Source organism: Corvus hawaiiensis, chromosome Z, assembly GCF_020740725.1.
Source record: "Corvus hawaiiensis isolate bCorHaw1 chromosome Z, bCorHaw1.pri.cur, whole genome shotgun sequence".
Taxonomy (NCBI): domain Eukaryota; kingdom Metazoa; phylum Chordata; class Aves; order Passeriformes; family Corvidae; genus Corvus; species Corvus hawaiiensis.
The window spans coordinates 33,222,649-33,247,645 of record NC_063255.1 but is presented as its reverse complement, the minus strand read 5'-3'; the positions used below and the strand labels follow the sequence as shown (position 1 = coordinate 33,247,645).

Below are 24,997 nucleotides of genomic sequence, written 5' to 3'. Positions count from 1 at the left end.
GGAATAAGGCAGGGCTACACTGTCCCCTCAGCCACAGAGGTGCTGCTTTGTCTGGGTGTGGTACACTTATGTCAGTGACTTCATGGGACGCGTTTCTACCGCCAGCACTGTCCAAAGCCTTTCAGAAGAGCACAGCATTAGAAAACAGCCTTTCCTACCTAACACACAGCTGTTTTTACCCATGCTCAGGATGAAGTAAACATATAGTGTGTTCAGTGACTCCTGGTCCTCGGAGATTGTTCCAGAAAGCCTATCCACAATTTTGATGGGTCAAAACCAAAGAAGTTTTCAGCTGCTGCTGAACAAAACACAAATATACTGAACCTACAGAAACTGGCATCCTTTATGCAGTCTGCCAGCTACTTGTGCAGTTAACTCCTCTAATGGGCTAATGAGATTTGGGGGGTATTTTCCAAAGCACAGCTTTTGACAGGGAAACCTCATTTTTATTTCAAAGAAGAATGCGCAGAGGTCCTAGTTAGAGAAATTCTAATGATGTGGCTGAGTGCTCTAAAACCTCACGACGCAAGAGAGCTTCCAGCGAACTGTGGAAAAAACAAAAGCGGAAAATCAGTTCCGAGTGTTCAGATGGGGTTACTCCGAAGACATCTGCGCTCTTCTGCTTTTTGAAGTCGGACTGAGAGAGAAAGCCCCAGGGCTGGCAAAGGCTTCTGCTGTTTCTTTTTTTGTTCTTCTTTTTTTTTTTTTTTTTTTTTCCCCCTAGCAACTGCGATTCGCACTGAGGGGATTTAGGAGCAGAGTACGGCATGTCCCAGCCCCCGCGGGCTTTGGACGTGCTCCTGCCCAGCGCCACTGCTGCGGGCACGCGGTCTGCGTTCTGCTTTTCACTCTACTGCTTTGCTAATCCTGAAATAATTCTTTTTTTTTTTTTTTTAAATCTTTTCGAGGAGCACGTGGTGCACTCTGCTCCCCTCCCCTCCCCTCCCCTCCATCGCGCCCACCCCCGCCCCCATCGCCCCTGCCCTCCCCTCCCAGGCCGCCGCCCCGCCCCGCCGGGCCCGGCCCGGCCCCGCCGCCCGGCCCGCGCCGCTCCGCGCCCACCGCGCTGGGGCCGCCGCGCTGCCCGGCTCCGCTGCGGGCCGGGGGGCACCACGGCCCGGCCCGGCTCGGCACAGCCCGGCCCGGCTCGGCACAGCCCGGCTCGGCTCGGCGCGGCCCGGCGGGAGGGCGGCTGCGATCCGCCGCGGCCGGCGATGGGAGATGGAGGGAGCCGGCGGTGCGGTAAGGGGCGGCGTGTGCCCGTGCGGGTGCGGGGATTGCGCTCAGCCGGGGGCACTTCTTCCCATTTACTTTTACATTTTTTCTTCTTCCTTTTTCCTTTTTTTCCTCTTTATTTTTTTTTCTTTCTATTTCCTTTTTCTTACCCTTTTTCTTTTCCTTCTTCCCTTATCTTCTTCCCTTATCCGTTTCCCTCTTCCCTTTTATTGTTTTTCTTTTTCTCTCTTAATTTATTTTTCCTTTTTTTTTTTTTTTTTTTTTTTTTTTTTTTTTTTTTTGGGATCCTTTTCACAGTGCCATAAGGGGAAAAAGCTCGGAGCCCACTTCTGTGCTCATTACTGCTAGATCCCGAGAGACACCAACTGCACTAGTGAAGCTGCACTGGGACACGCACCTCAGGGCTGGGACCCCCAGCTTGCATGTCGTGCAGTTGGTTTTGCTTGTGTCTCCAAGTAAATTGTGTGTGTAACACATCAGCTCTGTTGCTGCACTGACAAACTCTCTTGATCTAGCCAAATTCTTGAATTAAACAAGACGTTATCAGAAAAGTCAGCCTTTGGCTGAGTAGTAGCATTGCGCTTTCAGGGCAGGAGTGGAGTTGAGATGATTTCACCAAAAGTGTAAAACTGTAGAATATTAAACTACACAAGCATGCTCCTGTGCAGTTGAGGTGCTATCTTCATCCTTGTTCCTGGGAACTGGAGCTACATTTCTTAATGGGAGCATAAACATGCAGTTGTAATGAGTCTGAACTTCACACAAACCCACTGAAGTTGCTAACTCCCATATAGATGAGTATTTCCATGCTATAAACAGCAATTACCTGGCTCCCACAGGGTCCAGTTAGTATATTGTCAGGCGAAGCCGCACGTATGTGTTATTGAAGTGATTTGGGTGTGTAATAGGCAACTACAAGTACTATTAGTTTTGTAGCTTCAGTCACACTTTAATTCTGTCTGTGCATAGTGTCATTAACACAGAGAGAAAGTAAAATGCAGTATTTGTAATGAAACTGGAGGTTGCACACCCAGTGTTTGAAGCAATTGTAGTAGACTGCTGAGAGTCATCCAAGCCTTTCTCATTTAGCTAGTAGAAAGAAGCCCCTTTCTACTCCAAATGCTTTTTCATCAGTCATGTCCTTAGTTGATGTGTTTCAGCAGATGTTACCAGTTTAACGCTCTCAGTGAATCTGTCCTAGCTCTGTTGATTTACACAGACAGAGTTTTGGGGCATGCTTTTGATGGGAGAGAGGTGAGGTTAACCGTGTAGGAGACCCTGTGCAAATGCTCCCATTCAATTGCAGCCTTGGTTCATTGGGGAGTGTAAGAACATCCTTTGTGGTAGTGGTGATGTTAAAAGAAATTCCAAGAAACGTACATGCTGGTGTTTTCAAAACTTGAAACAACAAAAAAAATCAGGACTTCTTAATCCACACAGAAAATCCTGGCACAACTGACCTGTGTGAAAGTAGTTCTGTTGTGCTATTCATGCTTAAGCGGACTGTTTGATTTACTGTTTAGTATTTCCAGTTTTCAATTTGATCTCTGTGCCATCAAAGTGAGAAGGAAAAGAGCATTGAGGATCCTAATGAACATGCTAGCGGCTTTTTTTTTCAGCAAATCTTTCTTTACTGTTGTCAAGTTGCATAGCTGAAGGACATGAATGTTTTTCAGAGTACTTCCCCTCTCTGCCTCCACACCAACATGGTCCTTTCTATTCTTGCCCATCACACCAGGGAAGTCTGGCAATTGATTTTGCAGCTTTGATATAAGATTAGGGGTTTGATTCCTGTGGGCTGAAGAAGCAGGCTCTCTGTGGGAGTGCCACAGAACATCTCTGGAGGCACTTGTCTACACGGGTGTGTGTTCTAAGGCGAGTTCTGGAAGATTCAGCATTGAGGCAGCCCAAGTTGTACACCACACAAGGGCACCAGTGCAAAGTAAGGGTGCTTTGGCCGTGGCTGATAAACTGTCTTTGTGCGTGCACAATAGCTGATTGCTTGAAACAATTCCTGCTTCATGAAGAGACAGGTGGCAGACCTGGGAGCTGGAGTGATTTTTCTCAGGCATGTGTTTCTCTGAGGCATCTGTTTCTCTTTGGAGAAGCTTTGTTTGCTTGCAGGGGTCTTAAGAGAGAGCAGGAGGCTGGGGTACTGCTGGGTGCTGATTTAAAGATAATTTAGAGGTAGCACAATGTAGTGGCCTAGTGAAGGGAGCCCAAGAAAGGGAGGGAGGGGGTAGTGTCTGCGGAGTAAGATTAGGTGGATGGGTCCCCAGGGTACTGGGGAGCCATCTGCCAAGCTGCTGTGCTTCAGCTGAGGCTGGGCAAACCTGTGAACTGCTGCCAAAACTCAAAGATTGGGGCAGTCAGTCACCATCCAGAGTATCCTGCTTCAGATCAGCTCTGCGTTGCAAGTGCTGAGGATCCCCAGGATGCAGCAGCCGTTAGAGTTGTTTGGTTTGAGTATTGCTGAGCTCACCCAGAAAAGGTGGAAGAAAAGTCCCTGGGCTCAGCAGGGACATGTGCCACCCCCTGTCCTTGAAGGGACATTTCCTTGCAAATGGTCCGTGATGGAGAGCTGGCTTCTGGTGGAGCAGGGATTTCATGATCTGCCCATCCCACCCAGACCTGCTCTGTGACCTGGACCTGGGTGGTTCGTTGCATCCTGGTGGATTGTAAAATTGTGTGTGGATCCTTCCCTCTGGAAGGTTGGCTGAGAAGGGGGATGTGTGATAGGGAGCTTCTCTGGACAGTCACCATACAGCAAAGTGGGTCTGCAGATGAATAAATTTAGGTCTTGTGCAGTTTGTGTCTTAAACTTTTGAATATCTTTCTAAATGGATTTATGCCCTCCAAACCCCATGATCACAGAGACTATTTCCAGTCCTTATTTTTCTGTTTACAGTGATATGGAATCGGGAGGCAGGGGGATGTGTGTGTGTGTTAGAAATAATTTTCTTCTGTCAGATGAAAAAGCTGTTTGAGACCAGCTCAAAGTGTCTGCCTGACACTTTCATTCGGGATATAAGTGTTCCACTCCTCCCAGGAATGGCACTGTTTGAAGTATCCTTCTGCAGTATGTTTCCAGGTACTTTCTCTGAGTGCAGCTCCTTCTTGCTCTGATATGTTTCTTGCTGTTTTGCCAGCTCCTGTTTGAGACCAAAGACTCCTGTGATGCTAATGCATCCAAACATTTATTCTCTACATTACAGAGATGAGCAAGGCAGGTTGTGGATGGTGCTTAAAAGCAGGGTGGGGTGAGAGCTAGCCCTCTGGGTGCGGGCTTGGTTGCTATGGGGTTGAATCAGGAGTCAGAGGAGCTCGGGTATTATCTAGCCCTTGAAGCTTGAATAGCTTCTGAATTGACTGTACTTCCTGGATGCTGTAAGTAAAAAAACCTGTTTGGGCACCGGATCAGGCTGTCCGTCAGGGATCAAGCTGTCCAGCAGAGCGTGAGCACTGCATTTCCACCTCCACTGAGTACTTCAGCCACCAGTGCTGGCTGTGGGAACTGTGTGGCATTTGCTGTGGCTCCCTTTGCTAACTGCATGAAAAGGTTTTCAGTGTTGCAACTATTGGACTAAGCCAAAGGAAACCAGGCTGGAGCTGGCTTCTGAGGCTGGCCTGCCAGGGCAGAAGTGCACAGGTCACTGTCACGCTTGCTGAGAACATCATGTCATAGCTGCAGCAACTTTATGCTGCCTGGTGAGCAGACTGTCTTGCACAGGACCAGGAGCTGGACTTGATGATCATGATGGGTCCCTTCCAACTCAGCATATTCTATATTTCTGTGATTGAAAAGAGGCCCTCGTCTTGAAACTGTGATGCAGTAGTTTAGGAGCAGTAAGAAAACAACCTAAATGGCACAGATTACATAATACAAGCCTCCCTTTTTTGCAGAAGCGATGAATGGGGCTTGCTTTCTCTTCTTGGCATGAAATGGCACAGTGGAAGAGGTGGCTTACCTCCAAAGTGTACTCATTATTTTTTTACAACAGTTTTCAAATGGGAAGTGTCATTTGAGTAATAACTGCATCTCCCAGGTTGAATGAATGCCAAGTGTGATGGCAAGATGCACTTAGGCCTGGGATATGTCTGCATGTCAGTGCTAACAGAAGAATGCTTGCCAGGGAAGCCCTTTTCTCAAGAGAAAACAAATTGTAGTACCAGCAAGTTCTGGTTGTCATCAGCTGTCTTGTCTGTGGACTTGCTGTGACATAATGAGGAAAAGAGAAGAGGTATTAACTTCCTCACCAGTGGGACACGAGTGCCAGCTGGCCTGTGTTGTGCTGCTTGTGGGGGATGTAACATCTTTGATGTCTTCTGCCTTCCTGCCACAGCTGAAACTGCCTGTTGGCTCCTGACTGCTCACGGGGGCCATAGCTGCCCGAGGATGCTGCAGTCCTTAAGGTGCACTTTCTTAGCAAGCAAGTGGTCTTGCAACTGTGTTTTCAGTCCCCCAGTACGTGCACATCAGGAAAAATTTGTTGATGTGTTTTCTCACTTCAGTTGTGAATCACAATTGTGCCTCAATTGTGCCAGAGATAAGATGGCTCAGATCAAACTTCAGTCAAATTTCTGTTCCAAAAAACTCTGTTAAATCTAGTTAAGGCTCAGAAAAAAATGCTGAGGTAAAAGCTGTAAAATTAATTTAAATACGTCATATGAAATAACCATGCAGAATCAATAAGCTATGTCTAAGAGGTAGATACATACTCCTTTTTGCATACTCTGTTGCTGTGTTGTAGTTCTGCAGTTTGCACTTCCACGGAGAAAATCCAGGTTTTTACAACTTTGCAAATGTAAATTCTTCCAGTGGCTCTCGTGTAGTAGAATAGTCTAATGGTTGGGTGTGGGGTGTTTTTTTGTTTGTTGGTTTGCTTTTTTGTTTTGTTTTTTTTACCATTCACAAATGCAATATTTTAATCACTTTGGGACACTATCTTAAACTATGTTTATAATATTGATTTGAAAACTGAGGATGAGCTGTCCCAGTACCCTGTCCTTCCATCCCTAAAAGCAGTATATATTTAGCTGGACATAAAGAATGTGCAGCTAAAGGCTGTAGGATGTAAGGATGCCCTCTGTAAATTTTCAAGGAACAGCAGATGTTGGCTGGAGTTTTGGAAAGAATTTAGTTGCTTAAAGATACAGAACTAACCTCTGGTAGGCTCATGAGGCATTTAGGTATATTCAAATGTTAGCTTCCATGGAGCAGAAATCCATGTAGAGCAGAGCTGTAGCCTGTCTAAGCATTGTTCTGCCATCTGAGATGCCTAAAGACAATGGAAGCACATTACCTACTGAAGAGAAGCAGTCTGTCAGTTTGCTAAATATACTGGAACAGATTGAACAAAACCAGTAAATGCAAGATGTCTACTACATCATTGAACTGCATCTACTACATTGAACATCATCTACTACATCTACTGCATCATTGAATTCTCTGGATAAAAGATGCTGTATTTGCACAGTTTTTCTTAAATTACACTCCTGCCCCAATGCTCTTTGACATCACTTGGGAAGAATACTTGCACTGTGGCTTTATAAAAGTTTTGGGTGTTTTTCGTTATCTCTATGTGTTATGTCTAAGAACGCGGTGGTTCAAGCAGTGAGCTAAAGCCTTCTTCTCAGAGGGTTTGTTTTGGTTCTTACACATACCTTAGAAATAATGCACAGACATCCAAAGGTCCATAGAGCATGCATCAAAAATCACTGACTTGGCAAATACAAAATGCTGAGTGACCTTTAATGGTAAAGTATAGTCATACAGACTTTGAATTAATATGCTGTTCACAGCCATGCAGTTACAGCTCAGACAGCGTCAGCCTTTGCATAATAAAAAACATTTAATTCTATATAACAGCTGACTGCGTCCTAACAACTTCAACCAAACAACAAAGCAAGCATTTCTTTAAGGGGAGAAAAACTCAAGTGCAGGTCTAAATAAAGCAAGGTGACCAGACTAGAAACAAATTTTACCTGCAACTGCTTGATACTGCTGCTAAGGCATTAATTTGAGTTTTTTTGTCACTGTTTCCAGTGACAGGTTTTTTTTCTAAGCAGCAACTCTTTTGCTTCATTTGTGAACTGAGCCTCTCTTTAGACACTGAACTTCTGTGAAGTCTGCCTTTGAGCTGGAGAGCAGCTTTGATAGTATCTGCACCCTGTCAGTTTTGCTCTCTCCAGCCTGACTGCTTGTTGTGAGGCTGCTCATAGTAAACAAATCCTGTAGTGCTGGGAATAATGGCATGGGGAACCGGCAGTGCCCTGGTGCCTTTTGGTGAATCCGTGGGGTAGGCTGTGGGGTATGTTTCGGTGAGGACTCAAGAGGAGCTGGCTGGATGGTACTGCCTGAGGTCTGTCCAGTCCAGGGCCATGCTGAAGCCTGGTGAGCAGGTAATAGTGACTCACAGCACTGGTTTGGATTCAAGGTTGCTTTAGCCTTGGGAGCATGTGTGTGGTCATGAAGGTCGGCAGATGCCCCGGAAGAGTTCAGCTTAGAGATTCATGAGAAGGGTGTGATTTCTATGTTGTTGGGGATTTGTATCCCTTGAGCTTGTTCACCCTCCTCGTCATGTCCCTCAGTATTTTGGTTTCTGTGACATTGCTTTGCAAGGAGGTTGGTGGTTTTGAATACAAATTGTACGAGGAACCATGTCCTCTTTGGTGTGATGCTGACTCCAGTACCTTCTTCTGTTGTCCTCTGGCTGTTGCATTAAAAAAAGAGGTGCTGAATAACTGATTGTTCTTTGCCTTATCCAGACCCCTTATCACTGCAAGTACCTCTGCCAATCTCTTACTTGCCTCCTTCTTGTAGCTGAAAAGTCTTACATGACTTTGTTATCCCTCTCTAAAATCCAGACTTCTCTGCTGGAAAATAGCTATAGGCCGTGGTCTCACACAAGCCCTTTCTTTCGTCACCACCTCTGGCTTTCTATACATCTCCCTGCAACTCCTGATAGTTAGGAATTTGTTTAAAACCCAGGCTGAGATTTCCTCTCTTTCAAAACCTTGGCTAGCATTTAGTTTTAGCAGCTCCAGCTGAGATTTAGCCATGCAAAGCTCCTGTTCTTATGAATTTTAATCTATTTTACTAATGCTTTAATTCAAGAGTTGCAAACGTAAGTGTGGGGAGGTATGAGGAAAACACAAATAGGATGTATGAGGTCACATGGAATTAAAGACTACAGCTCTTGCTAGTGGTCTTACTGTGGGCACCTGCACTCTCCTTGTGATGTCGGTCCACTGGATTTCACCAGTTAGCAAATTTATTTTAATGCCAGCTTTCTGCATTTAATCCTGTTACTTAAGAAAGTGATTTAAGGCAAGCTCAGCAGGCATAGTCTTTTCAGAACAATTGGTATGATCTGCCAAAAGCAGTGAAGGTTGCTAAGCTCATGGCCACGCAGGGATGGTGTGACAGTAGAGGCACGACTCTCAATGCAGGATTCTGTAAAGACTTGTCCATGACATTGCAACTTGCTGGAGAAGGTTTTAAAATCTGCGGGAACCTTCTATCCATCATTCCTGCTAAGAGCATAAACTCACTGTATAGGGGTATATGATAAGCTGCTGACAGGCAATTGTGGTTTTTGCTGCTAGAGATGTTGGTGAAGCAATGAGAATGGAACAAGCACAGCCTGGGATTAGAAATGGTCCAGATGTGGCTGTGAAGTTCTCCGTAGTAGACTGTGATTTACAGGCATTCTTAAAGACTTTTTTCTGCTTTCTTGCAATAGTGCAGTGTTTCTCCAGTAGCCTCAATGAAACCTCCAAAAGGCGCTGCCAGCGTGCGGGGGTTGTTGCCTGCTGTCAGGAAGCTGACATCCAGTGGTGGTATGGCTGAGGGGGAAGGCAGTCAGCTCTGGAAAACAGAGCTGTGCACATGCAAAAGCATGTAAAACTGAGGCTTCCTCATGGTACGGCTTAGCTGTGGAGACATGCCTAAGGACGCTTTGACCTCTCTGTCCCAGCTAACAATTCTTTGTGAATGGTCCTTAGGTCCCTTCCTGCTGATGTTTGCCCTTAGCATGAGTGGTCTCTTGCTGTCCAGAATTTTGGCTGACTCTTACTCCCTGAAGACTCATGCTTGAGAACCCATCCCATTCTGCTTTGTCTCAAGTACTGTTTTCCCAGGTCTTCTGAAAGGAGTCAGTCTGTCTTAACAGCATCTGTCCTCTCAGGGAGTCTGAAAAACTCCAGACTGAAATTTGCCATTTAATTATCTGCTCCTTTGAGTACTTCCTTCTTATTAGACATTTTCAAAGAAAACGTATGACCTTAAGTGTGAATGCTTCAGGAGGCATGGGTTCATACTGGTTCTTTGTGCTCAGACATTTCTTGTCATAGCAGCTGTGGACAATGTTATCCCGTTCCACTGAGATGGAGACCAGCTCTCCTGTCAACTCAGCTGAAAATGGTGGTGAGATAGCAAGAGTTTGATATCCTTCAGTTAAAGCTCTCTTACATGTAGGTATGAAAAGGAAAAAAAAAGGCCCAAAGACAAAAACACTTTGTCCCAAAAAAAGGTCCCAACCAGAACCTTGGTGCAAGTCAAAAGAGGATGCTTTGGTACTTTTCTTCTGTGGAGAAAGGAGAAGCATTTTCTTCAGCTTTCTATGACTCACTAAAAACCACTGGGATTTTTGGACGACAGTTTGAGGGGAGCTTGTGAGTAGACATGAAATTCATCCAGAGAGAGAAACTGTGCAGCACCCAGCTCTCATCAACCCAGTGCCTGCCTAAAGACACCTCTCAAGGCTGAATTGTGGGCACAGTTTCTCCTTGCAGATACTGACCCGCTGCTCCATTTGCACATCCAGACAGCAGAGCAGAGGCAGTGTGTGTGCTTCTTGCTGGGCTGACTTATCTGTCCTTGGCAGCTCCTGCTGGAGTAGCAGGAGCCCTGTGGTCTTAGCATCCTGCTGCTGTTCAGTTCAGCGGTGAGACAGGGATTCAGCAGCTTCGCTTCCTGTGCTGGCCTGAAACCACCATGAGCACCACGGGCTTATCCTAAGCGTGAAACAGAAGGCCAGCAAGGTGGGACCTCTGTGGACCCATACCGGTGCCTTGTGTGAGGTCAACAGAAACTAGTCCAGTGTGTTGGCAGGAGGTCTGAGGGGTGAGGACTACCAACTCCAAACTAATGCAGCCTCATAAATGTTATCTAAAATTCACTGAGAGACAAATGCAGCCCTCCTAACTCCAGACCAAGAGCTATGAGCTAGAGAAGTAGGCTTGATCAAACATGTTCAAACAGGCAGAAGGCACTGCAAGAGTGATGCACAAATGGGTAGGAGCTTGGTGCCTCTCTGCCCAGAGCATCACTGGACTGAAAGATAATATGTATATGGCTCATGAGAAATGTATGTACAGCTGAGCTGATTTAAGGGGATTGGTGCTCTAAGCATCACCTTCTCCAGCAGTGACAAAGACGAGATGCATCATAGGTGGTGGTTAAAGCCCTCTGAGGGAAGCAATTATGAAATGAGCTGACCTGGATGCAGATTTCTTTGTCCTTGAGCTGAGAGAGAAGGCTTAAACAGGAATTTTATATCCCTTTCCATCTTGCTTGTATTTAATCTTTGCTAATGCAACTTGAAAGCACCATGAATGTTTGTCCAGCCCATTTCTGGCCTGCTGGTGTCGGGGCGTGTTGACTTCTGCAAGGCTTAGGTGAGTGGTAGATCGAAAGAAGGAAAGGAGAGCCCATGTGGTCTCTTGATTTGGACATTGGTAAAGCAATAGTCTTAAAAACTAGCTCTGACCTCAGAGCATCCTTATTCTTTCCTGCTCTTGCATTCTTTTTAAATATTTATTGTTTGGATGAAATATGACAACCTTACCCTTAAGCCTGGATCTGGACTTTCTTTACACATCCTTTTACTGCTCTGACAACCTAAATAGATGTTAAATACAGCTGTTCCCATACACAAGCCAGTATCTGTAACTCTCATCAGCAGTGTTGAGCACTTCTGAAAATCAAGTTGCCCCTTTCAGGTGCAAAGACTAAGATCTTGCAGCCTCTGCTTAGGCACCTAACTCTGATAAATGATGCCCTATACACTGAAACCCCATTAATTTAACAATTTATTTGTGCCTGTTATTGGATGATGCAGAGGGTGCTGTGAACTGGAATCTTCTTCATTGCTTTACAATAAGGTACAGGCAAATAGAGATCCTTGGAACATGTGTTTGCTGGCAGGGAAGCTCAGTGCAGCAGATGTCTGTGAAATCTCAAAGAGCAAGGCTGAGGGATGGATAAGCTGTGTCCCAGAGGGGCATAGATCAGAAATTCCTGACTGCTCAGGAACTGGACTGTTCTGTTAATTTTATTTTCCATTTCATTTATCTGTCACTGGGATTTGGCACCAGCTGGTTGTTAGCTGTCCCATCCCTTCACATCCGTCTGAGTAGGCTGAATTTTTGTCTGGCTCCGTAAGCTACTCCTGTCTAAGCTGTTGCAGACAAAGAGCCTTCTCCTCTGTGCTCTGGCTCCAGCTATTCCTTTTCTAACCCTTCCTGCCTCCCTGCCAGTGAATCCCTGTAAAGGCAGGACAGACATGGAGATTTCTTCCAAGCTCATTTTGTCATGGTTGTGATAGTCATCTTTGTGCTAGAAAGCCCTTTATCTGTTCCATCACATTTTTCCTAAAGGATTTGGTAGGCTGGTGTTAGCACATCCATCAAAGTACTGGAAGCCCTAGTGCTGAGTAGTTGGACTAGTGAATGGTAAATAAATCAGTCCAAGCCTCCTGTGTAAGATCTTCTGTCTGCTTAGGGCAGAGTGGTGTTGGACTAAGTCTTGCAGAACTGGCACAGTACAGATAAGTAGGAGAAGAAATGGGTGTAAAAGGCAAGAACACCTGGAGCAAAACTGTTCTAGGACATGGGGCAAGATAGCTATTTGTCAATATGCTATTGGAAGAAAATGTAGTTGTTGGACAGATGGCCTAGGAGGAATGTATGGATTTATGATTCCATCTATCTCTGATTAAAGAGCCGTGACTTTGTGTTCCTGTGAATTATGTGTCCCTTGTACTTTGAATTTCTGTTTGTAGCTGATGCTTATCCTAAGGTATTTGATAGAAATGCATAAAAGTTATTGTTGTCCTGGGGGACAGAATGTTCCATTTGACTTTTTTTTTTTAAGAGTGTTTTTGTAAGCTAATGCTTTCACCAATGTGAACCATGCCATGACTTGCTATGCCACAACAATTGACTGCCTCATATGAATATAAAGTTTACTGAAGAATTTATGGAGTTAGTGAGTTATTTAACTGTCACTTCAAACAGAAGAATTACGGGCTCCGTCTTGCCCAGCTGGGAAGAAGCTTAATGCTGACTCTAGACAGTTTTTGCACTACAGTTTATTGCTGGTGTGCACTTTATCTTAGAGATTTGTTTTGTCCCTACCTGTTCAGAAAAGTATTTTGATCTCAATCCTGTAGCCTTTCTCTCTTCTGAGAAACTGGACCTTTACTCTGTCAAACTATTTCTTACAAGAAGGGAGCAGTGGGGAGGTGCTGGTGGCACCAGGCCTGAGTAGAATGGATTGCTCATTCCATCTGTCCATCCACCCTTCCGGGTGTTCCCCTGATAACTGGGCTCACCACCCTGTGCCCACTCCCTGCCTCCTGGCCAGATAAGCAGGTTTGACTTGTGTGGTATGGTTGTAAAACCAAGCTGGGCTCTTATCCTGACATACACAGTGGTGGTCATGCATGGGCTGCCCAACAGGGACCCTTAGACAGTACTCCCACATGTTTGCATACTTTGTCTTTCTTCCCTTTTTTGATCATTGTTGTAGTCCTTGCTCCTCACTTTCTCTACCCCACTCTGTTTTCAAATAAACAGCCTGTCCCGTTTATGGTTTTCCCATGGGTCCCAGTTTTATGACATACATCATACTCAAATTTGCTATTTCTGATACTATTCCCTTGATATTTTTAACCCTAACTGGTATTATTGAGATAGTTGCCCAGTGCTGCTGGCCTTTTAGTGGGTAAGCTGGCTAAAGAAGTGAGTGGTTGAGTGCTCTAACATTTCTACTCAATACTGAAATGCTTGAATTCAACGACAGAGAGGTGAGCTCTTCAAAGGTGCTCTGAGTTGGCCCATGTCTTCTCTGAATGATCTTGGTGGTGACAGACTGAAATGAATACTTTAAAATTCTACCTGACAGTGCACTTGAAGGGATTTCATGTTCCTTCTGCTGTTTTTTCACTAAAAGGTAGATAAGCTTTGTTTATTTTGACTCTACAGGCAGAAGCGCTTGTGCGGGATGATGACGTATCGGCTCATGCCCAGAATGTTGCCAAGGCCAAATATGAATTCTTATTTGGCTTGGAAGAAGAGAAGCCTTCAGGAATGGGTAAGTGCTATTTATTAGAATTGTGTGCAAAAAAAAAAAAAAAAAATCTCTTAAGCCACTCAGGAGAGTTTTGGAGAAGCTGCTTGCTCCCTTAATGACCCCGTAAAGGCTAGCTCACTGTGCTACACTGCTCTTTGCAAGTTCCAGACCAAAGGATCCTGCTGGTTTGGCCCCAGAAAATGACAGTGGTCCCTTGTCTTATACTCCCACCTTTCTTTCTGGTTCATGTGGGCCACCATCATGTCACAGCAGGGACTCATATGCTGGAGAGACACTGGTGGAAGGAGTCCCTGCACTTCTCTGCAGTGGAGTTGTTTCAGCCATGAGTTCTGCAATTGTACGTGCTGAAACATGGCCATTTCTGCCTGGAGGTCCTTCCAGAAATGCTCTTCGTGATCTGCATGCTGCTCTTTCTACAGCTAGAGGTAGGTGAGATTTTAATTTAGATACTTGAGGTGGTACCTGAACTGCTCTGCCCTCTGTAGTCAGTAATTACACAAGTCCACGTGTAATATCTAATGTTATGCCTAAGGATCTGTCTTGTTCCTGTTGTCTTCTAGTAAATAGAGGGCATTTTCTACCTTTTCAGAGCCTAATTTTAGAAGAAAATAAATGTAGTTATTTTAACTATTCCTCTTGCCTCATCAAAATTATCAACAAGCCCTGCCCTCTTTGCAAAAGCATTTCCTCAGGGTGTTCTCTTTGTACCTTGATCCTTTCTAATTGCAAACTTTCTGGAATGTCACTTAATTAAAAGAAGACTCCCTTCTTGCCAGAAAAGGGCAGTACTTCGTTCAGAAACAAACTGTGTAGGCTCCTCCACTTCAGTAAGAAAAGGAAAAAAAGAATACTAATAATAAAAAAAGAAGAAAGAAGCAGAACTGGAGTTTGGAGAGTGTGTAAACAGTTTCTTCCTGGATTTTATGAAGTTTGGTCTTCCATTTGGGAAATCCTAATTAAAAAGTAGAAAAAATCCAAATTTCCATAAAGGGAAGAAAAACCCCCAAAAAACCAAAACCAGAAGGTCTTCATTTAGGAATTTTAAAAACTTTTCCAAATTGCCACAAAATGTATATCAGATTATTACATGAGTTGTGTGACCTCATTTCTTGCTTGGAAAGACACAATGTGAGAGCACTGTCAGCAGGCATTGGTACAAATCCAGAGATGGGTATTAAATAAAGTATGCTGTGTCTATTAAATCCAAGTGAATCTGTTGTTATTACCAGCCAAAACAATTATCAAATATAACGGGTATTCTGAGCCAAGTACTGAGCCCTAAAATAAAGGGTGGCAAAGATTAAGCCAGATATATTGCCTTATGTGCCTAATTCTCTGTATTGTCCCTGTGCTGCTTCTTGCCTTGTTTCTGGATCTTCTTCTTGCCTTGTTTCTGAATCTCCTCCTTTTCCTTTATTAATGAGAAACTACCACTGGGGGCTAACAATTAGCAAAATGGGAATGATTTCAAGGGACCCTGACAGGCAGGTTTGTGAATATTTAACAGTGGTTAACATGTAACGTTTGTGAATTGTACCCGAAAACTGGGTGACATTGTGCCTACCTAGACTGGCCTCATGCTGTCACAGATAAATGCATCCTCCTCCTCCTCCTCCTTCTCCTCCAAGTTGTTTGACCACTGTGGATAAATGAGAGTGGTTCTGCCCCTTCTAGTTTTTTCTTCAAGCGAGCAGGTTTTAACTGCTTATTAACCAGAGATGAATGAGGACAGGGTGAGTGAGGGGACAGTAGTACAAACCCAGGGCTTTGTGCACCAAATCTGGGCTTTTTTGATTTGATATATGTCAAATATGTAATGACGTGCTTTTGGGGGAAGCAGCTATGCTTGAAAGTCTCTCTGTCCTTCTCTGTGTTAGATGGGAAGGGAGAAAACACCACCAAAAATCCAAATAAACATGCTACTTTCTGAAGTTTCCTTTAAAAGAAAGAAGACATGTTTTTTAGGGGTCAAAATATGAAATATTTCAAGCAAATGAGTGACAGGGGCAGGGCCAGGAGAAATGCTGGTGTTTAAACTTGATCCAGGGAACAACTCGTCACTGCGGGCAGTTAGGCTGAACTTCAGTTTATCTAACCTAGAGCAGTTGACCTGCGCTGTGGCTGGCCTCAGAAACAGAACCTAGCATGTAAGCTGCTGAACGGCTTAATTACTACTGCCTTCTGCTTTATCCTTTCCCTTTCGGCCACAGCCATGTTACTGCAGCCCTGCTGATGCTGCTGAGGGTATACATTTCATGATTGAGTACACTTGAATCAGACCAGCCAATTCACAAAGAAGGAACAATAATTGGGGGCCACTGTGGCAAACACTTCTGTTTACCTAGGTGGGAGGTGGCAGCCTTTGTTAATAAGCTCCCGTGCTGATTTTTACCTTCCAGGTTGAAGTTGCTGGGCATTTTCACATGAGAGGGGGGAAAATAAAAAGTTAGATGGCTTTAGAAGAGGTGTTTCATCAATGATACTCAAATGCTAATAAAGCTGTCACATGTAAGACATTTTCTCTCCTTTGCTGTCTTCAGTCTGATTTTATGTGGGATATTTGTGGTCACTGATACCCTAATGTGCTCTTGTCTTTAATGCTTGATGCCTCTTGTCTGGCTCCTCTCCTCTCTTGTCCATTCCCCATTCTCCTGCCCTGGATGCATTAGTCTGAGCAGGAGCAGTCCAAGCCCCTGGGACCCTTGTGTTGTGGGACGGTTTGGGATCACACATGTCCCTGTAGACCCGTCCCACTGTGGGAGTGGGGAGGATGCACCACACGCGTCCATGTGCCCCTGCACAGCCTGGCCACCTTCGCTGGCGAAACTCCAGCCTTCTGCCTTCAAGCAAAAGAAAATGTTTTTTAGAAACTGAATTTAGCTGGGTTGGACAAGACCTCTTCTCAGACTCACTCAAAGGGCGCTTGTTGTATGTGGAAACATACATTCCTCCTCTGGAAACAGCCGTGGAAACAGTGATCTCTATTGAGCAGACTTTTCTTTAGGCTTGGCTGTGCTACAGACCTGATTTTTATGACTTTGCTGTTAATACATTTAAATACCAAAAAGAAAAAAAAAGTCACGGCCACATGACTTAGTCTTAAAAGTGATTCCTTGGGGGAAAAAATGGGGGATACTACAAAATAATTCCTTAAGTAAACACGAAGGCCAAATACCCCATAATTCCTGTTATGTGAGAATATAAAGCCAAGACCGTTGTTAGGAAGAAAATAGCTTCTTAAGATTAATAAACCGTCTTTTTTCTGATGCTTCTGAGAGGAGAAAGCTTTCATCCCTCCTGTGTACTAGAGGTTTAATCTCATCCTTCACAAAAAGGCCCTGTACAAATACTGCCTGTGTTGCTATGCAAATCTGGTCTTTCCCAACAGCTGCTGGAGGAAGCTTGGTTTTGAATTCCTGGTGAAACAAATAGCTTTTTGGAAAGCCTGTCACTTGCTGTTTTGTGTTCAGTGAGGTGTCATGAGGCAACTGAGCTCATTTAACAGCTTGCTTCTGCCAAAAGAGATGGTCCCAGACACACACTGCCACGGATTGTCTCATGCTAGTTCTTGTGCTCATCTGTGTGCTTAGCAAGCTCAAGCCAGCAAAAACTGAGTAATAAAACCCCCAAAATATTGCCAAAAGAACAATTCTAAAAAAAAAAAAAAAGGCTTATTTTCTCCTGGCAGTGTGTGCTGAATCACCTCTGCAAGGGGTCAAACAATGCCAGATCTGACACGTGAAAGAATATCAAACACATACTTTGACCTGTGCAACATACCCCTTCCTGAACCTCAATCATAGAAATGATTGCTTTTGCTTTACAATTTCTAGAGCTTGTTTCAATAGCAAAGAAAGAACACAATGGCTGCTATTTCGTAAAAGTAAAGCCTTTTCAGGGTCCTTTGCTGCTGATTTAAACAGTTTTAAGAAAGTTATCCCAGTGTCTTTGTGTAAAGTGAGCATCACTGATATAGTAGGTTGTCCTTAATCTGCTTCACTTGTTTGCTCTGTTACTTCGAGGCATGCATGTCCAGCTCTGCTGCATCCTCTTTGCATTGCATTGCATGGAAGTGTCACCTTCCTGATCCTCGCTGTATGAACTGCCCTTAGGCCAAAGGCACTCATTACATTGTTCTCATGGTAGCCCAGACTGCTGACTGTACTCTTGCCCAGTGCTCCAACTCCATTCCTTTCCATTTTGAGGCACCACCCTTTGCCATGTTTTCATCTCTTGCTCTTTCCATCTCCAGGCAATCCTGAAAGTCTGGGTTCCCTGGTCTGGTATCTTCCTCTGCAGTTCTGCTTTCCTTAAAAGGTGCAAAACTGCATTTTCTGAGGTTTGGAGGACTGCCTGATTTTCACATAAATTTTGCTTAATTACGGTGAAGGACTGGCACATCATATGTCCTGCAACATTTACCAGGAACACACACAAGGCTGGAATACAGAAAGCTCAGAGCTGTGGCACCCCTCTCCCCTGTAGCTAAAATTCCGTCATCCTGTTGTGCATACTTGACTTTATCAGCTTCTTGTTGTTTCTAGTGTCCCACTGCGTTTTCTGACATGCAGAAGACCTGCAGGAGTTTTTAAATCATAGTGTGTAATCAATAGTTTTCTCATAAATATCTCTGATGTTTGGCATTGCTGATTGGCAATGATGCAAAAAGATTAACTTCTAAAATTTACGTCTCCTGAGGTGCTGTATTAGAAGGTATTTTTCCAGTTGAGTTTGTGCGCTGTAGGAAGCGATTACCTCTTTGGCACCAACATGTTCACTGGCCATGCTGAATGCTCCTCTTTCACTCCAACATGGAATAAACCGGATCATTTTGGATGCTCTGAAGAGCAGCAAGCTCTTACAGTGCTGTCTGAAGAGAATTGTGCATATGGAAAAATAAATGCTGGTGCAGGAGGACAGGTTCCATTGTGCTCTGCATCTTGGCTGCGTGAGGTGGAGCTGTCTTGCTGTCTCCCTTGAAGTTCTGAGTCCCACTTCCTGGGGCTGGGAGAAGCAGAGGCATGCTCTGGAGCTGTCAGGTGTGGTGTGATGGATGTCTGGGTTTCCAGTCGAGGGGAGATGAAAACTAAAGGAGGCACAAGGCATTATGCTAAGTCCCTTGCTCCACAGGAGGAAATTGTATGCCTTGTGACCTGCACTTGAAAGCTGGATAGTTCAAGTTGTCATAACCTACAGCTGTAGGGAGGAGATTACCACATCCTCAACTTGCTAAACAACAGAGTTGTTTGAAGGCCAAGGGTTTAGTACAAAATTAAAACATGGGCTGTTTGTTTATTGTTTTTTAAAGGCGCAGAATTAAGCACTCAGAAGTTAGGAAATGCCAGAGTTAAGGCAGTAATTGCCTCCCTTGTGTGGGCTGTTGGCTGAAGCTGAGAGCCATGCTGACGTGAGCACACAAATATTTGGGGACCTGCTGGTGCTGGCAGTCCGTCAGTGTCTGGCCACATCAGATGCTCTGAGGACATGTGACACAGGCTGAATTCGGCTGAAGCTGGCAGGACTCAGCAACACTTTCCTGGAGGCAGTCAGGCCATCCCCTTCCATCAGGCAGACAGAAAATGGGGCATCCAGATCAGTGGGCACAATGGGAGAGGCTCAGCCAGCTGACTTGGCTGGCTGTAGGCAGGTACAAGTGGGGCACAGCTGCATTTTTACCTGTCACCACTGCCTCCGCTCCGCTCTCCCCTCCCCTCCCCCAGCCCCATCATCTGGTGAGATCTGCAGCACATCAACACAAACCCTCTGTTGTACTGTAGCCTTGCTTCATTTCTGAAGTTTTCTGAAGGAAATCGTGCATGTTTACCTGGCTGCTGATAATGCACACAGAGAAGGCATTTTAATAAAATTCTGTGGGTAGATGCAGTTCTGGCCTGGTATTGAACTGAAAAAGTGTAACACAGAGTACAGCACGCACGTATTTTTCCTGTTCACAGTTCACTGCTTTAACAAGTACCTTCTGCCTTAGATCCCTGCGTTGTTTATTTAACTCCATCCAGCTTCCTGAGGAAGGGAGTCTCATTTGCTGCGAGAGCCTGCTGAAAAATTACTATGCAATGTCCAGCTGCACCTTTAGCAACAAATACTTGGAGCTGGGAGACACACATGTCTTTCTGTGTCCTATTTTTGTTTTAGCTGGACGTATAACTTGATATCCATCTCCTAGGGTGCTTTAAGAATTGTCTAGCAAGCCTACTCTTAGCTTGATTAATTGGTCCCAATCCCTGAAATGTAGCAAAGGACATCCTTTTCTGCAGGTGTGCCTAGCTTCTGGATCTACAAAAATCCAGAGTTTCTGAGATCTGTGGTTAGGAGTAAGGGATTTTTTAAGCCATTTTTGCTTGCTCAAAGCAACTTTCCAAGGGTTTTGAGAGGATTCTTTAAAAATACAGTGTTTTAAATATATAACATTAATTACAAGTGAATTTAGAGAGACTATAAAGTCTTTGTAGATGCTGAAACTGTCAAAGCAGCTGTGAGTTGTCACCGCTTCAGAAGTTTGTTCTTCAAGTGAAGGCTCTTAAGGAGCTTTTAAAGTAATTCTTGCTAATCACTTTGTGTGTCTACACTTAGGAAATCACCTGTTTAGCTGCTTTCTTTATAAATCACAGCAGCAGAAAACCAGAAAATTTCAGATTCTTTCTGAATCTGTTGTTTACATTTTGGGTTTAAGACGTTTCCAAACATTAGTCTTCAACCAAACCTTGAGATTCTCATAGCCATGTCATTCCAGAGTGTGGGACTTTAAAGAAGAAAAGTGCATTAAATATTCTAAGACCCACTTGCACTTTTATGTCAGGATAAGGAGTCTAGATACTCCCTTTGTATTCCCTCCTGTTCCTGCTCATGCTAGCAGCTGTTCCACTCTACCATTTTGCTTTCCAGGGTAATGACTCTTGGGACTGAGCTATCTCACTGACCATCTGTGGCCCATACAGCAATTTGTAGTGGATAATCCCTCACTCTAAATCCTCTCAGCACGTGCTGCATGTTAGTTTTGGACTTTGTCCTGTTTTGAGCTTGCTGTAGGCCTGTGAGTGACTGCAGCAAGGTGCCATCCTTCTTGCAACCAGGGCAAAGGTACAGGGCTCTCTGAAGGACACTTAATTCAGGGTAGTTGAGGTTATGCAAGTGGTCCCAAACCCTGTTTACCACTGGGAATTAGTTAAAATCTGTGGGGAAAAATATGCAACCAAAGCACAGCATTGCTTGCATAAAGCAGGAATAGGGTTAGAACTTGTGCAGCTGTAAAAAAAATCCACACACTCAGAGAGGCACAAAGTGACCCATGTATTTTATATACTTTCTAAATGGTCATTGTTCTCCAAATGCACAGGATGTACAGTCCTACCCTAGCAGCTTTTCTCACTGTTTTCCAAACCAGTGACACCTCGGGCATCACATTACTACCAAACTCCAGTGCTGGGACTTGGCTAGCAGAGAGATTCATGACAGATTTACCTAGCATTGACATGGCTGTCCTATGGCAGACTGAAGGTTCATCTAGCACAGCCTCTGGTAGCTCCAAACTCCCAGAATTTGGGGAACTATGCAAGAAGAGTGGTTAGCAGCACATTTTTGAGAATCTCTTCCAGTGTGCAGCAAGCTATGGGTGTACGATTTCCTGAGCACCACACTGCTCCTGGATGCTTGCAGGGGAATTATTTTTTGCACAGAACCAATTAGTTTAATTTCTGAGTAACCCTGAGCCACTGGCTGTCTCACCACTGTCTGGCTGTTCAAGCATGGTGACTGCAAAGAGCATGCTGCCTGTGCATGCTGTTGGGCTCTGTGCCAAACCTCCCAGTGACCACAGCAGGGACTCCCTCTGGTTTTCTGTTTTTGGGCTGAGGGATCTCAGCCAACACAGTCAGTTTTTCTGCATGGGCCCTGCTATACCTCTGTTACCCTCTACCTTCCCTTCGTGTTTGCTAAGTCACAGAGGCATTTCACTTATTTCTAGGCAACTCTCCCCACCCTCTTCCTTCTGCTTCCCTCTCCCTTTCACTCAGCTTCCCCATTTCCACCAACTTGTTGTTTTTACATAATGCCACTGTAACATTAGACGGGATGAAGACCTGGCTCCGCTTCTCTTTTTTGGAGCAAGCAAATTGCCCAAAAGCCTGGAGTGTCTGCAAGCTGCAGAAAATCCTTCACCCAGTCCGGTGTGGATGTTTGCAGTCCAGTTACAAAAGCCCCATGTTTGCATTATGTTAATCCCCTGGCTTTGGCTGTGCTGGCCAGGCAGGACCTATCGCAGCATGGAGAATGACATCATTTGGAAAAAGGGCTGCTGCACAAGGCTGCCAGAGGCTGTGCAGCATCCCTCCCCTTTCACAGGGGACGGCCGCTCCATCTCTGCAGGAGCAGGCTGCTTTATCAATTGGAATAGTTTTAGTGACCGTAGAAGTTTTAACATGATGCAGTGCAGGACAGGGAGATATATGTAACCCTCCTCTCTGGCAGGCTGCAGTGATACAATACCGTAAATCCTGTGATTTATTCATTAAACTCTGTCACCTAGAGATTTGTTTCATCTTAATGCATGCATTGTTTTTTACTTGGCCTAATTTGCTTTTTACAAATAGTGGCAAGAAATACCAGGCAAGCGTAACTGATACAGTGCTGCATGCAAGCTCACCCATGTGCTACTTGTGATCGGCGCAAGGAGCTGTGGAGAAATAAAATGCAGGATGACTGGGCTGCTTAGAGAACGCTTCCAGCTCACTAATGCTGAAATGCCATAAAGCATCCTGTGCTCCGAAACCAGCACATGACTCTCAGCATCGCCATTCTGCCCGATTCTCCCCTTACGGATGCAGTTACAAAAACGGCTGCTAAGCACAGACGTATCCCTGGCATGCCGTCAGGCAGCCTTGCTGGAGGAAATTTTTTTTTCCCCCTGCAAGCTGCCAAGGTGGACTCCTTAGCTCCTGCGATAGACTGAATGAGACTGCAGTTCCCCCATCAGTTTCATAATACTCAGAAAGCATCCATTTACATCATTGTGTGCAGTGCAGGGCAGCAGCTGCCAGGAAATTTGAAACTATTTTGATTCCAGTTGACTGGAACAGCAGCAATTGAATTAGCTGGTATCGCTATAGATAAACTGATGATCTGTGCATTTTATTTCTTTGACCAATGGGTAACTGCTGGAGCTACAGTAACCTCTGTGAGTAAGGAGACTGTTCAAGCAAATATATCTAATTTCTCGAGCTAGATTATATATATATATATATATATATATACACTGTATAGAGAGAGACACTCACACCATTCTTTTGTAAAATGTACCTGTAAACAAAATGTTTGTCTATGCTTTTAACTTGTGTTTTGCTTCCTAGAATTTCCTTTTATTATGCTGTAGACAAGCTTGCTTGACATGGAATGGTTATTTACCTATGAAATATCATATCTATGCCTGATTTAAGTCATTAATTCTTTCAACGTCTAGTCATCAGAAAGGCTGCCAAATGCTGTTAGGCTATATTTGCCCGGTCTCAGTTTTCTAGTCACTCACCCCCTTTCTATTTTAGCTTTTTCCTTATCCATTTCTTTCTTTTCTTTCTTTCTTTTTTTTTTTTTTAATTGTTGAAAGAAGCCACCTTCAATGCAAAGTAGAAATTTGTGTTACCTGAAAGTGTGTGTCCTTTCTTTGTTTGTTTGGTGATGGGTATTTTTTTTCCCTGCGCATCTTCAGTGCAGTCCTTAAATTTTGTTGTCTTTCTAGCCTGGTTTGTAATGCAGTCATATTGGGGGATGGGGTTGGACAGGATATGCCAGTAGCTGCAGCAAGACATGATGCTGTGGTGGTGGATGGGAATAAGGGAGGAGTTTCCCTTAAAGAGCTCAAGCTCCCCTAAGCTCTTGTACCTGAAATAGCTCTCTGAGCAAAGGGAAAGCCTTTGCAATTTTGGGGGGGGGGGGGGTGGGGGGGTGAGTGTTGGTTGTGGTTTACCTCATGAAATAGAGACCTTGGCAGTCATGTGCGTGGTGGTACCTAACATAATGGCAACAGAACACTGCTTTGGTGCCATATATGAAATTTTTTTCAATCAGACAGAGAATTAGGCATTATTCCTGGATGAGGGAAGAATCCCACTGACTTACGCTAGCATACGGCGGCAGCAACAGCAGCAGTCCGTCCTGAGCACAGCTGCTGACATCTCACTGTAGAAAAGGCCTTACATTTCTGCTGTGATAGTACTACTCTCTTGCCCAGATGGAACACAGCTTGCAGGTGTAGCAGAGGGGAGTACCTGTTAGCACTCTCCCTCCCCTTGGACATCTCTCTGTGCCTGCATGTGCAGGTATGTGCTCTGTATGTGTACCTCTTCTGGAGCCCAATGCGCTTGCCAGAGGGTAAAGTTTGCTTGGGATGAAGTTCAGGAGGAGAAGTAAATCAGAAACTCACTCAGGATTTATTTCTGTCGTCATCAGTGGCTGCCGGTGGCAGATGGGGATGCGCAGCAGTGCATTTAGCATTCACCACGAGAAATAAGGCCCCCTCTGTTTCCCTCATGTTGGTTCAGAAGCTAAGATAGCAATTAGCAGAGACAAGCCTGGCCCCTTGGCAGAGTCTGTATGCGGTGCCTTGTTAGGGCTTGGCCTCTGGAGCACATTGGCTGCCTCCCAGCCCCACAGGAGGCTGGGGGCCAACGCTCCAGGCTTCCTTCCAACAAGGCGGGATGTGAGTGAGGCACGGGGGTCCCAGCTCTTGGGGCACTATGTATTGCTTTTCTTCAGGCAGGGCAGCCAGAGAGTGTGGCTCAGGCAGTGGCCTGGCCGAGCAGTGTCCCATAGTGCTGAGCGCACACACTGAGCTTTTCTGTGGATGGATGTGTCCACCCAGAAGGGTTTATGTTAGCATCTGTAGTCTCCCTATCAGTCCTCTCCTAAGAAATCCCACCTCTAGACCATGCTGAGAGAGCAGCAAGCACTAAAGCTTCTACACTAGAGCAGACCAGGGTTGTAGGATGAGAAAGCAGCTTGGGGTTGCTTGGTTGGGGTTGTTCTGGTGCAGGTGTAGGGACGCTGTAACCACAGAGCATCACAGTCATATGTGAGTCTGTCCTGGCAGAAGTGTCCCGCAGTAGCAACCTAGTGCCTGTGCCATGAAAAATGTGGGCTTGAGATGCACCCAAGCACTGTGTGGCTGAGTTGTGTGCAAAGGGGACTGTTTGTCTGCTGCTTTAGACACTTAGGAAAAGCACTGTGGGTGCCCCCACACCTGTATGTTGGAAATCCTGCCATGAAGATGGGCTGGTGATGCAATTGTGGATAGGGCATCCTTGCTTCTTACAGCTTGCTCAGACCTTGCAGCAGAGAAATGTTCCCTGCTTTGTCCAGTCACTGTCCTCAACA

The 24,997-nt window shown here is 45.0% G+C and overlaps 1 protein-coding gene and 1 long non-coding RNA gene across 4 annotated transcripts in view; one reads left to right on the top strand and one right to left on the bottom strand.

Moving 5' to 3' along the window:
• Positions 1-1,145: 1,145 nt before the first annotated feature.
• The window catches only part of PSD3 (pleckstrin and Sec7 domain containing 3), a 112,740-nt gene continuing 88,888 nt past the window's right edge, over positions 1,146-24,997 (top strand). Inside the window, exons 1-2 of one of the 2 annotated variants that reach the window (XM_048291696.1) lie at positions 1,146-1,242; positions 13,507-13,615. In XM_048291696.1, the coding sequence (XP_048147653.1) occupies positions 1,222-1,242; positions 13,507-13,615 (130 nt within the window). In that variant the 5' untranslated portion in view covers positions 1,146-1,221. Of the gene's footprint in view, positions 1,243-13,506; positions 13,616-22,620; positions 22,806-24,997 lie in introns of those variants that run through there. The other variant, XM_048291698.1, reaches the window with a different exon arrangement.
• On the bottom strand, positions 2,161-23,432 carry LOC125319925. Of its 2 annotated transcripts, none has more exons than XR_007200939.1 (2): positions 23,268-23,432; positions 2,161-6,515 (listed from the first exon to the last, which is right to left on the bottom strand). It is a non-coding gene; the product is annotated as an uncharacterized LOC125319925 (long non-coding RNA). The 2 variants fall into 2 exon arrangements; XR_007200938.1 differs by lacking the exon at positions 2,161-6,515 and adding an exon at positions 6,968-18,701.